The sequence below is a fragment of the Poecilia reticulata genome, chromosome 17 (assembly GCF_904066995.2).
Source record: "Poecilia reticulata chromosome 17, P_reticulata-male-v2, whole genome shotgun sequence".
NCBI classification, from domain to species: Eukaryota; Metazoa; Chordata; class Actinopteri; order Cyprinodontiformes; family Poeciliidae; genus Poecilia; species Poecilia reticulata.
The window spans coordinates 20,695,741-20,709,124 of record NC_088846.1 but is presented as its reverse complement, the minus strand read 5'-3'; the positions used below and the strand labels follow the sequence as shown (position 1 = coordinate 20,709,124).

The 13,384-nt window shown below is 38.8% G+C and overlaps 2 protein-coding genes across 4 annotated transcripts in view; one reads left to right on the top strand and one right to left on the bottom strand.

The window, feature by feature from the left end:
• Nucleotides 1–4,920, bottom strand: part of LOC103479819 (signal transducing adaptor molecule (SH3 domain and ITAM motif) 1) — a 41,751-nt gene extending 36,831 nt beyond the window's left edge. Inside the window, exons 1-2 of the mRNA XM_081598237.1 lie at nucleotides 4,425–4,920; nucleotides 985–1,035 (exon numbers count right to left, since the gene is read on the bottom strand). Of these exons, the coding sequence (XP_081454363.1) occupies nucleotides 985–1,035; nucleotides 4,425–4,431 (58 nt within the window). The 5' untranslated portion in view covers nucleotides 4,432–4,920. The remainder of the gene's footprint in view (nucleotides 1–984; nucleotides 1,036–4,424) is intronic.
• A 2,436-nt stretch (nucleotides 4,921–7,356) lies between these two features.
• clul1 (clusterin-like 1 (retinal)) overlaps nucleotides 7,357–13,384 on the top strand; it is a 198,717-nt gene continuing 192,689 nt past the window's right edge. For 2 of the 3 annotated variants that reach the window (XR_014084419.1, XM_008434484.2), the window contains exons 1-8: nucleotides 7,358–7,472; nucleotides 9,501–9,638; nucleotides 9,817–9,965; nucleotides 10,077–10,247; nucleotides 11,028–11,466; nucleotides 11,554–11,676; nucleotides 11,753–11,967; nucleotides 13,097–13,275. Coding sequence is in view for 2 of the 3 variants with exons in the window: in XM_008434484.2 (XP_008432706.2) it covers nucleotides 9,536–9,638; nucleotides 9,817–9,965; nucleotides 10,077–10,247; nucleotides 11,028–11,466; nucleotides 11,554–11,676; nucleotides 11,753–11,967; nucleotides 13,097–13,275 (1,379 nt within the window). In the remaining variant the exon portion in view is untranslated. Of the gene's footprint in view, nucleotides 7,473–9,500; nucleotides 9,639–9,816; nucleotides 9,966–10,076; nucleotides 10,248–11,027; nucleotides 11,467–11,553; nucleotides 11,677–11,752; nucleotides 11,968–13,096; nucleotides 13,280–13,384 lie in introns of those variants that run through there. The other variant, XM_081598806.1, reaches the window with a different exon arrangement.

Below are 13,384 nucleotides of genomic sequence, written 5' to 3'. Positions count from 1 at the left end.
CATCAATACATGCAGATGTCAAGCAGGCAAGAAGACTGTATAAACTAAATATGGTGACATGCAGTCTGTGGATTCCTGCACCTCTTGACATATGGGAGCCTAATGCTTGAGCAACACATAAATGAGCACTAAAACACCTCTTAAACCAAATAACCTCAAGTGCAGTAACTTGATCTTTGCAAAATGCCCCAGGGTCAACCACTACATCATCCCAAGGTTGCAGCAGCACAAGCCAAAGGAGGCAATAACACAAAAGGAGATGTGCAGGAATTTTGGATCCACTTTGCTGACTAGTCAAGTTGCATTGGCTCATTGGACAAAAGACATGGCCTTTCTTGAAAGATCAGAAGTCACACTGCACTGAGCCCTCAACAATTTACAGCATATGTGGTAAGAATGAGAAAAAAATCAATTCTCTTTTATTAAAATGGTTTAATTTTACACTTAAGAATAAAAAGAAAACAAACAAAAAACGGATAAATATTTTTCAACCTACAATCACTGGTGCACACACCTTGCATTGCCAGTAAAATATATGAAACCGAAACATGCGATTCATGTCAGCGCAATCGCTGCTGTGAATGAACTAAAATACTCAAGCGGAGAAACAGTGAGTAGAAAAGTTGATTCACAAAAGATTTTGTACCGAGTGAAATGAAAGCACTCTGATATTGTGAAAACAGTGCAAAGTCAGCAGCTGGTCAGGAACACCCAGAAGTCTGTGGTTTCCATTTTTACTGTACACAGTAGTCGTATAAAAAGGAAAAGAAACAATGAAGGAAAAAGCCAAAAATGAGCTTGTTTCTGGGAAATTCTGGTTCCTGTTTGACCTCAGAGATTAGTGTAGGTGGGATCTACTCCAAGCAAAATACAACAGCCCCTAAAATGCAGTAACTTGTATTAACATGAACATTGTGTCATTGGGAGTGAAACTAATAGGAAGAGTGGTCAGGGCTGGAAACGAAGGAGGAAGCCAATGCTCACCAAACCGTTTATAGCCGAAGGACTGCACCTCCTCTTCATCAGTAAATTCGTCTGTAGAGGAAAAATAAGAAATTAAGGAAATAAAAATGTATTATATTTAAAAACATGAAACAAAACAATAAATGTTTAGCCTTCAGAAATGCAGGTCGTTTAACATGGTTGGTTAAGTATTTTATTCACATTTCTGTAAACAAGCTTCATTAAAATAACTTAATGAATACTATGTGTTGACAAAGATTATTTTATACATCTTTGATCAAAATGACCTAGAAAGATGATTAAAAAAAAGAACAGATTCCACTTCATAGGGTAAAAAGCCTCCATTGAGAAAATGCGGTTTCGTTTGTTTCTGGGAAATGAGCTTCTAATCACAGTTACCACATAGCAGATCCCACGATGAGCTAAAGAGTGATATGAATAATCCAAGCTGTTGTAAAACATCCAACGGAGGAATTTTGGCTTTCCCAACATCTCCACTAAACATTTTCCGGTTTATGTTTATGCGCGACATGATTGTGTTTGTATCACACTTGGACAACCTGCTCAAGAGTCATTGAGGGGAAATCACGCTTCACTTTTTATTCCCAAATGGCTGATTTAAAAAAATGTGAATCAGAGTGAAGGTTGTTTGGATTTAATTTGTAAAGGCTACAGCTGTGCTACTCAGGAGGACGTTGCTCAATATTAACATTTCATCAGATGGGAATTTCTTCTAAATAAAATATAGCACTTTCTTCTTTGATTTCCAATTTTGACTTCCAATGATTCACTTCCTGCTAAAGAGCCCCCTGGTGGTTGAAGAAAAATCCACAGAAAAGCCGCACCGGACTACAAGCCGCATAGTTCAAAGCTTAGGAAAAAGGTAGCGGCTTATAGTCCAAAAAATACGTTACACAACTATGGATAAAACAAACTATTTAAAAGAAAAGTAAGACCACTTTTATGTTATCATGCTTAATACACCGTATTAAAAAAACCTAATCATTGAGTTCAGATGTTCCAACCACTTCCATGGGTGCAGGTGTATAAAGTTAAAGCACACGTGGACTGTTTCTTCAAACATTTGTAAAAAGAAAAAATAAATAAATATATGGTCCTTCTCAGAAGCTCAGTAAATTTAAGGATTGTTCCATGTGTCAATGCCACCTAAACAATTCAGCAATGACATTTCTTTTCTGCTAATCCTTCTGGAGTCAACTCTTAGTGGTATAATAAGAAAGGAAGGGGATATAAATTCACTTTGAAATGTCACTCCAGGTAAAATGACTAAATGATCACTGTGCATGTTGACATTGACAGCTGGCACTCCAAACAGTTTGGGTTTTGTGTTTGCAAGGAATTGCCATTGTCTGAGTATGGTGTGCAGGGTGTAAAGTTTTATGGAGGTTGTCTTATGATGTGGGATTGTTTTTTAGGGTTTGGCCTTTGACCTTCAGTTATGGTGAAAATATGTCTTAATGCTGCTGCTTACAAATAAATTCCGGACAATTTTATGCATCCAAATTTCAAGGATGAGTTTGGGGAATTCACCAAGCAAGGTCGAGAGGAGAGATTAAAGTTGGTGTGGAGGAACTCCAACTGCCTGGCAAAAAGTCTTGATTTCAATCTTAAACTAGAGTCAAAACTCCGAACCAGGTTTCATCTCATCTAACCTCATACATCCACTTCTGGAAGAATGTTAAAAAATTCCAACAAAAAACACTCATAAACCTTGGGAAGAGCCTTCCCAGAAAAGCAGAAGTTGTTATAGCTGCTAGGGGTAAGCCAAGTCTATATCGAGATTAAGGTATCATTACAGTTTGTGTGTGAATGTGTGTATGTGCGTGTTTGTGGCAAGCATCTTGATATTTTTGGCACTATAATGTAGTATAGTGTATAAACTCTGCAATCAATTTTAACCCACTGTAAGACCAAAAAAAACAACCTGTTAATCTAAGGTAGGATTGTACCAAAACATGTTTTCTTTTAGAAAATCTCCAGCACTATTCAAGTAAATTTCAACTGGCTATCATTGCAATAATTAAAGCTGAATTTTAACTGGTCCTCTTTAACACATTAATAGAGTTTGATGTTAAGCCGTTACATCATTCCTCTGCTAGCAATCTCTAAATGGTTCTCTTCCATTTTTCCAAGTGTTGGATTCTTACACTTTGACACACTAAATTTCCCCTGTTAAGTAAAACCATCCTCCACAGCCTGACAAGCATGTTTTGAAATGGGGATGTTGTTTTCAATGTTACAGTGCTAGTTTTCCAACAAATTCTGTCTCCTAAATGTCTCCTGGCAAACTGGGAATATGACCTCTTATGGCTTTGTACAACAAATCGTGTCTCCATTTTCAGGCTACGGATTAAGCAAGAGATTTGTGCCATGAGCTACTCTAAGTTTGGCGTTTTGCTTTTAGAATCTAACCCTGCTTGAAAATTTTCCACAACTCAATGCCAACTTTATGTTTGTCTGTCTTCATCATGCTTGTTTGTTCTATAATATTCTCTAACATTTCTCTGAGACCTTCATACCAGCTTAATTTATGCGGAAATTATATGATTTGCAAACCTAAACCACATTTTTTTTTTTTAGGTATTTATCTGCAAAAAATAACAATAACAACAACTGTGTATCATTAAACCCGTCCTTGTTTGTGGTTGTAGCGTGACAAAAATGTAAAAACATTCAATGCGGTGTGAATACTTTTGCAAAGCCCTATTGTTATTGTCACAATCTACAGTTTTCCGAGAACGACCACCAGGGGGCAGAGTTGTTGGGATGTTCATTCTTTCCCACAAGTTCATAGCCTACTGACTTACCCAGAGAGGCTGGGAACGACATGCCTCAGTCTTTATTTAGCAAAGTCCAACACATCAGGGAACCACATGAGCCTCACGTCCCGGCGAGTTTATTATAAGCCTTTGTTTACATCAGCGCCAGCGTGATTCATGCTACGTACTTTAATGTTTAAAAGCAGCAGGAGTACAAGAGAGGCCACAACGAAGCTTTTAAAATGCTTCAATTAAATCTGACTCAGTAGTTCCTGCAGCAGCACTTCATTTATCTGAGCCAGGGTCAATTTTTAAAATAAGTCCCTGAATTAGAGCGACATATTCAAGAGCTATTTGTCTAAAGTCATGTGCATAATTTCTGTTTGGGACAGCTGTTTTTTATTTTTATTTTTTTAAATCTGACTTTCTGTCTGATGTTCATCGGTGGACAGATGCAAAACAATTTGAGGCAAATGCTTGGTAATTGAAACCAGATGTTAGAGTAGTAACCCACGCATTCCTCTCCTCCTGTCCCAGAGCAGGAGAAAAAATGAGCGCAGGAAAATGTGACAAAAAAAAAAGAGCGAGGAACAATTGATCAGTCATCACTGACACGTGGCGTTTATAAGCCTGCGGTCGATTTAAAACAATTTTAATAGTTATAATCGAAGTGAAGCCTACCTTTCATTGTGGTTCACTGGAATCTGTGTATCTGTTGGTTGAATAGTCACATTCACAGCATCGCATTGGAATTTGCCATAAGGCACCTTGAATCTGCAGGTATCACACGGTCCTCGTTTTATTAGCAGGAAAAACAAGTTAAGAAAAAAAAAACAAAAAAAAAGAAAAAAAATCGGAGTCAAATCCAAGTTTTCTTTCACTGTGCAGCTCTCTCTTTCTTCTCTTTCAGTGCAGGTATTGCTTATGCTGCTGCCAAAAAAATAAAAAATAAAAAAATCTAACGAATAAATAAAAAAAAAAACTTTGTTAAAAATGATGCAAAGTTCATATGATTTCCCCTGGCTTCTGTCAGTTCAGAGAGATGCTGAGATGATCTGGTCTCCCTGTCCTACTCGGATCTGAGGTGGTACTCACTCCCGCCGCTGCAGCAACAAGAGGAGCTTAAAAACTTAAGGAGTCCTAACGTGAGAGGAAGTGCTGCACGCGCTGCTCGGAGAAACCACGAGCTCCTCACATCTGTGCGCACCGTCTGCGCACAGCTGCTTTCTCTGCGTGCGCTGCTTTGTGATTTTACCATCGAGAATAATTATATCTAATGGTGACAAACAAATTCTGTTTTACAAAGTTTGAACTTGTATCACATCGAGGTTTGGATAAGGTAGAAAATAAAATAAAAAAGGTGTGAAATGAATCTAACAATTTCCTTAAAAATGCAGCACTTATAAAATATTTTTAAAAGCACAGCCTTGCTACGCTTCGAAATTTGAATTAAAAATCAGTATTCTCCAATTCTTATTTTGACTTTACTTTGACTTTTCTAAGATGGATAGAGTCCACCTGCACAATGAAATCTTAGTGTTCTGTTTTGGCCACTTGGGGGCAGTAAAGGGGATGATGTAACCGTGATGTTTGCCAACTATTTTCACACGCAGCAGACTTCTTTTGGCTTGTTGTTAAGTTTGGTCATGAACTCAGAGGGAAATTAAATAAGGGACCAAACATGAAAAGGGTTCAGTCATAGAACTGAAATGTCCTTTCTTGTGGCTCAGTGGTGAATTCGTGCATAAACAACAGGGCCCAGGTTTGAAAATGTCGTAGAAAATCTTGATTGTATTGTTCAAGATAAAATGATTATATGATATAAATCTATGGGTAAATTTTGAAAGCTTGTTTAAAGTGATTACTTGGAATTACTAAGTTAATCATGTTTTGTAGTTTGAGCAACTGCATTGATTATGTGGATTGTTTAAACCTTATTCCAGGATTGATTTCTTCTTAGGTAGTTCACTGGAATAGACAAATAAGTTTTGAATAAAACAGAATAACTTTAAAGTAAAAAAAAAAAACAAAAGCTAAAAAGCATAACACATTCATTTCCATATGAAGTCAAAAAAGTTGCAATATGACCTCATTTTAAGCAAAAACACATTTCTCATCTCAGTACTTTGAATGTGATCACATGAAGCTCCAAGGGATGCTGTGTCCTGTCGAACTGAGGTTTTCTGTTGGCTGAGCGACACTTAACGTTTCTCAGTTGTACATTGTGAAGCTGTTTATGTCCTTCATCTGTTTGCCTTCCATAAACTAAAACATACCAATGTGATCATGTTCAACAATTTAGTGCCTAAAACTCTTGATTTGCATTGGAGTTCAGCTGCTGTAATTAATTACTTGCCTGCAGTGTTTTACCACTTGGAACTTGTTTTACTATAAAGTCTTTTCTGTGGTCTACGTGGACCAGGGGATAATATCTGGTAAAATATTCTTCCTATGGTGTTATATGAACCAGGTGCTGAAAGTCCCAGCAAGGGCTAAAGTTCTGTCTGCTTCTGATTATGATCCTTTAAGGACTCAATTTTCTGGGTCACAGATTCTGCAGAGCACAATTTTTTGGGGGAGGAGGAGGAGGAATAGTTGCAGAGAAAAACCTAAGAACAATGTCCTGTGTCACACATTGGATTCAAATCTAATGAGGAGATACAAAGGAATCATTTACAGCTAAAGAGATTCTTGGTAGTTTTGGTTCGTGTCAATGCAAAGAGGTTTAGGCTTACAAAATCAGTCACACCCATTAACTTTTTATGCTATTGTCATATGACAACCACAACTTATATTGTGTGTTACTGGGATTCTATGTGATATCTTAACACGTATTAGACTCTAAACTTTCAGGAAATGACAAGTTGCTTTCGGTTATTTTTTTTTGTTATCACAATGAAAAATCTGAAAAATATGGTGGGATATGTCTCTATCAGCTTTAAACAACTGGAGATGGAGATTTCTTCTTCTTCATCATTCTGCTTTACAAAACAGTTCAGACTCAGTCAGACTTGATGACCATCTGTGAACATCCATTTTCAAGACTTGCCACAGATATTCAATTAGATTAAAGGTCTTCTGGGCTTTGATCAGGATGTTTGTCAGTCCAAAGCATTTCCACGAAAGTCTGGCTGTATGTTTTGGGTTGTTGTCCTCATATCCTTGCAGTGAAAATCAGTCGGGATCTTAAATCAAAATCATCTTGTTGATCTAATTTCTTCCTCATTTAGAAATGTTTCCTTTACCCAAACAAATTAATCATCAAACACCACAATAACTAAAACAATAGAGACGAGCTCACTGTGATGAAACAGCTTCTGAATGCGTTTGTATTGTCAGGACCAAGACCTCGACGATTCCCACTGACAGATGATTTAAGAGCCGATGCCAGAGAAGCGCTGCACATGTTTAGCAATCAACCATCTTTTATTATTTTTTGGTAACTAAAACTATTTCCAGCCACTAGATGCTCATTGCAAATGACCAGAAAACTAATTAGTTTTGTGAGCAACAAGCAGCTCCTTTGATATGACCACTTACGCAAACCCTTCCTCTGAGCATGCCCAGCGGTGGGGATTAACGGGCATCAACCTCAAGCAAAGACGGTAAGAGGATAAAGTTCACGTAGGACGAGCACAAATAGACCTGAGCAGGTCAAGATAACACAAACACTTCTGTTCGCACAAAATACTTTGTATTTGAAGGAGAAAGAGCTTCAGTCGTCTGCTGGTGAGTCGTTTTGGTTCTGATGGACCAATCTTTTTTAGTCCAAATCTTTCAGTCTGATGTAAATTTTACTTGTACTTCCTATTCCCTCAGTGAGATTTCAGTACATCCGAACTAATTTGAAAGAATTAGTTCATTTACCTTCTCCTTTACAGTGAAATATCTTCCTTACCTCTAAGATTTTTAGGCGTATTTTTTTGTCATTTGAAAATGTTAAAATATTTGGCTCCATCTTTAAATGTTATGCTTTAGCCATCTTTTCACAATACTTTATGAAGTTTATAAATAAAGGTTAAATTTGATGGGAGCAGGATTTAAACAAGCAGCTTTTATAACCGGTTTAAACCCTGGCCTCAAATGGGTACATCTCCATTTCAAGTAAATCCTCATTGGTTGCCATATTGTGTAACTCCAAATTATAACTGGGGACAAAGCAAAGCAGACATGGGAGTTCAGCTGCTGTATCAAAATTAGCAAGAAGACAATTCAAAATTTGCTTAGATATTAAATTTTTCTGCTTGTTTTCTGTATATTTTCGTGACTTGCTGGAGCTCGGTCTCCTGGAACAGCAGACCGTCGCTGACGTAAACACCGTTTTCCTGCTGAGATGAACCCAACAATGTAATTTATTCAGGGCTCACACACTTCTGTTGGCCTCTCTGTGGTATGGCTTAGACTAAAAACTACAGTCAGATGTGAAAGACAAAAGAAGAAATATGGTTATAGAACAAATGAAATGCAGTGAAAAACAGACTTTCAGTTTGTTTAAAGTGCTACAAATAGCAACAACATGTAACCTTTTAAATCTTTCAAACATATAACTTATAACTGGGACTTTAATATACAAATGTAAGAAAGTCTGGGTATTTTTCTTTCTTGCCATCAGAAGTATTAATTTATTACCAATAAATTACTTAATATTTTTGTTCTTGAAAACTATAAACAGGACTAAGAAAAGAATTTCCAAGTAACTATACTTTGTGAACAAATGTGTAGCACCACCTAGTGGTGGATTTGATAAGTGTCTCTGCCGTTAAATCACAGTCAAGTTAAAACCCTATTACCTCGATCACATTTAAAACAAGTGGCAAAAGTGTTAACACCTCTAGATTTTTTTTCTTTCCACATTTTGTAATGCTAAAACCACAAAGACCAGTCCAGGACGTCCCCCATCTCTCACCCAATGACTGCTGGAGATGGGCACCAACCTGCAACCCTGCAGTTTAAACAATGGATAGATAACCATAAAGTTCACTGTATGTTATTAGGATTTTAGGTGACACTAATTAATGGATATTTGTAAACTAAAAGGGGGACATATATTTTAACAAACAACCTGCATTTCTATTCAACCTTTATGAGTCAATTCTTCTTAAAGAGCATATTTTACTCAAGTTGCAGATGAAAGTATTTTATCTCTAAGTTTGCATGTGTTTTTTCCTCTTTCTTGTTGCAAAAGATGGAGAACATCTGTGATTATCAGTTTTCAAGTCTCGGGACATACACTCAATTGGATTTTGTCTGGAATTTTACTCAACCAGTCTAACACAAACATGTTTTCATCCAAGCCATTCTTTATAAAATGCAGTAATTAGTGTTGGTGCCCTGCTGGAGGGTCAACCTCCACCTGACTCGACTCCTTAGCAGCATCGAAAAAATTTTTTCCTCCAGGATTGCCCTGGATTTAACTCCATCTATGTTGTTTTATTACCCAACACTTATTTAAACTTCTCCAGAACATTTTTTCCTGACTTGTCTGCTCATTGTTCTTAATAATGCGTCGTGTAATGTTTTCTAACAAACCTTTTAGACCTTTGCAAAACAGCCGGATTCATACTGAGATTAAATAAGTGGATTCCATTTACTCATAAAGGTGGCATCGCACATCAGTTAGTTGCAGTGTATTTTATTAATGGGTGTCATAGTAGAGGAGTATTTCCTGGTTTGTATTTGTAAAAAAAAAAACCACTCTGACATGCAAAGTTGTTTTACAAAACAAATGAATAAAAAAACGTATTTTTTCTGTTTCAGACTGATCTGAATCACATCACAAATCGCCACTAAGAATGAAGTTCCTCCTCAGTTTGACTGCTCTCGTCGCTGCATCATGCATCCTTAGTTTTGCCGATGCTGACCAAATTGATGTCTTCTCAGAGGACATCTTAAAACGTAAGTTGGCAAGTCAGAATCTTTTCCTATTCCCGTTTCCATCCAGACAAAGAAAGACTTAATACGTTCCAAATATTCCTTCAAAATCGGTTCACATGTTTCCAATTGTTGCAAGTATGAGAAAAGGACATTTTGCAACGTGTTCATTTTATTTATTTATTTATTTATTTTGTCTCAGAGCTGTCAGAGGATGGCGAGAAGCTTGTGAATGAGGAGATGAAGAGAGCGCTGTACGGCGTGAAGCAGATGAGGGAGGTGATGTGGAGGAATGAGCAGAAGCATGAGCACCTCATGAACTCTCTGAAGCACAGCGGCGACAAGAAGAAGGCGAGAGAACTTGCCTGACATAAACCGGGAAAAAAAAAAGAAGAAAAAAAAAAAGATTCAAACACGGAAAAAAAAATAAAAAATGTTACAAGCTCTCACTTCTCCCACCAGGGGGCAGCCCAGCTAGCAAAGGATGTGAGTGAGAAGCTGGAGGAGGCAGAGGAGCAGTGCAAAGACTCCCTGCAGTCAGAGTGGGAGGAATGCAGACCCTGTCTGGAGGACGCATGTAAAACCTTCTACACCTCCACATGCCGCAGGGGCTTTTCTTCTTTCCGCAGTAAGGTATGAAAACCTTCTTCTTACAATGTGAAAAAAAAGAAGAATCAAAAAGAAGTTGGGTTGAGACCTTCTAGATTTGGCACAAAGGTGAACAGCTAGTAATCGCTTACTTAAAAACCCTGCAGCATGACAATACAAGCTCTTTTATAATCATAAGTTTCCATTTATGACTAGCCCTCCTGCCGAGCAAAATCGGAGAACTTAGTTTACCTCATAAGTTGTTTTCTTTGTTCTATAAAGGCCTGAAAGGTGCAACTACAGTGTCCTACAGTGAAGAAATAATATATACAAGCTAATCTTCCTTATGTTGAATCCAATTCATAAACAGATCATAAAACAATGCGACAGTGGAGACAGACAACCAATAATTTCATCATTTACCCCACAGACGACATGAGACATTAAACAACCACAAAACACAGTTTCAATGAATTCAGATTTTAACTGAAATTCTGTCTTTTTATGTAGCCACATTGCAACCACAAGCTTCAATGCATCTTACGATTTTTATTACATGATATATAAAATTTTGTAAACAAAGAGGCCTTGGATGCTAATACAATGCTCTCTTTGCCTGGTGTCTATGTTTAGGTGGACGATTATTTCATGTTGGGTTAGCAGCGTGCCATAATTTTTTTTTTACCACTTTCAGATAACTGCCTTCTTTCCCAGTAGATAATCTCTCCATAACCCCTGGCAATCATCTCACCGCCCCCAAGCCTAAAGCTACAAGGGAGGAAAGCAGTCAAATACTCCAACCGTCATAACGTTCATGTGTTGCAGGTGGAAACCTTTTTCCAAAGAGTCTCCAGACGCTTTGGTCCAAGAGAGCGCCCTCTGGAGGCAGGAGACATCTTGGTGAACCAAAGTGCTGACGAATCGGAACCAGATGTAGCTCAGATTGAGAATTCTTTCAAGCGAGTGATGAGCAAGGTGGGGACCCTGGTGAACTGCAGCATCGCCTTGGTCTCCAGGATGAGCAGCAGGCTTGACGGAGTCCTTCAGAAGGCTTTCCTGAACACCACCAATGAACTGTCAGAGGAAAACGCTCCCGATCCATACTACCCTGGGCGCGACTCCGGCTTCCTGCAGGGCGTTGGGCTGGAGGAGGTGCTGGAGTCGTTCTTTGACTTCGGAAAGAGCGTGGTGGAGGAGTTTGGAGCTGTGGTTACCCAGGTGTTTGATGATATCCATCAGACTGTGGGGGAGGAGACTAAGAGAGGTAACTCAGGTCTTTTCACGCTGCCAGTGGCATTGGACCAGAGTTGTGTGGATGTAATTATATACACGTTTTTCGCTTTTTTTCCAGAGATAAAAAGCTTCCCTCGCTTCCTGCAGAACAGAAAGCTGTGCAAAGACCTCCGCAGGCAAACATCAGAGTGCTGGCAGCTTCAGAACAAATGTGAGGCCTGCCAAGGAGCTCTGCTCACAGGTGAATCGCCTCTTCACTCAAAATGTTTTATTTTTGTCCTTTACACACCACAGCTTAGGCTCTCTTTTCACCACAGAGTGCCCCAGTGTTCGGGAACTGCATGTGGAGCTGGATGAAATCTCCCAGCTGCTGGATGTCTCCAAACAGCAATACGATGAGATCTTGTCCATTGTCCAGCATCACACCGATGAGACGGTCAAGTGGCTGACCAACATGGCGGCCGAGTTCAGCTGGGTGGCTCAGGCTGTGAGCAACAGCAGCACTCCTCAAAATGTTTTCCGCATCACAATGGTGAGTAGGCAGGGTTGACAGAAGCACGCAAACAGATCAGAGGAGGCAAAGGTATAATTGAATAAGCTGTGAACATGTACTGAATCAAGTTTTCTGCACATGAATCTCCATATTTCATAAATTGAATTGCTGAAATAAATTCACTTAACAGGTAAAAATCTGAAAACCATAGGGAAGACAAAACAATCACAGACATCAGCCGGAAGCTCATTGGAAAAGAAGTTAGCTGCTCCCAGAGTGCTGCATTCAAACATGACAAAACGTTTAGTGGAAGAAGAACCTGTGGTGGACAAAGGTGCACGCATATCAGGAATAACAGACATGCTAACTCTTTAACAACTCCTACAAATTTATACCCTGCATTCTTTGAAGCTTTGATTGTACCCTAAGCAATTTTAATATGTGCTGCTGAATTCATTAGATGTTTTCTACAAAGTTGTAAGAGTCATTGTATCTAAATCATTTGCTACAACTGCTGCATTTCCAGTGGCATTCCACAAGAAGCATCTCACTTGAGTTAAGAAAAAAGGAGTGCAGAATCCAAGCTGCTCTATGCTCAGTGTCCACACTTTAGGGCAGCAAGTCATCAGCTGGTGTTGGTTCACTATGCTGCAACACGTCCAAAGAAAGTGCAACCATCAATCAGGGAATCTTACATTTTATGCCGTTTCCCACAGAGAATCTATGAAGTCTTGTAAAAAGGGAAATTGAACATCAGAGCCAACAACGCAGAGCAGCAAAAGTTTTCTCAACATCTCAGCAGACCCACAATCCGACCGTCTCCCTGCTGTAGTAACATGTGCAAAAGTTAAAGTGTAAATCAATATCTCCTTTCAGATCCTCTGTTCTCATTAGTCTTATGTAATATTTAAATTCTCCGAGATGAATATTATTTTCATTAGCTATTAACCTTAATCATCAGCATTTAACAGAATGCTGATGATTCAAGGCATTGCGGGATGATTCGGCTTCATAGAGCTGAAATCACAGGCTGAGGATTACCAGCTTCATCAGAATGCGTTTCTGTTCCGAATTTATTACAGAAACATTTTTATTGATATCCTAAATTAAAAAAGGGGATGCATCTGTGTGTGCAAGAGAAAATGCAATTACCTTTTCTTTTCTCTAGGTGGCACCAGAGAGCCATGAAGAGCAGAACATGTCTGCCACTGAGACTAAGGTGGAAGTAAACGTCCTGAACTCTCCCCCACTCACACTCAACATCCCCGGGGAGCTGGAGCTGCACGATCCAGCTTTCATCCAGTACGTGGCCCAGGAGGCTCTGGACAAGTACAAGGAGATGGTCAAGTGAGTCTCGCTTAACGGCTGAGATTTAGCAATGTGGTCCACTTCTTTGACACAATATAAACCATAAACTCTTGACATTAGAGCTCTGTTGCTTACAGTACGTTTTGTT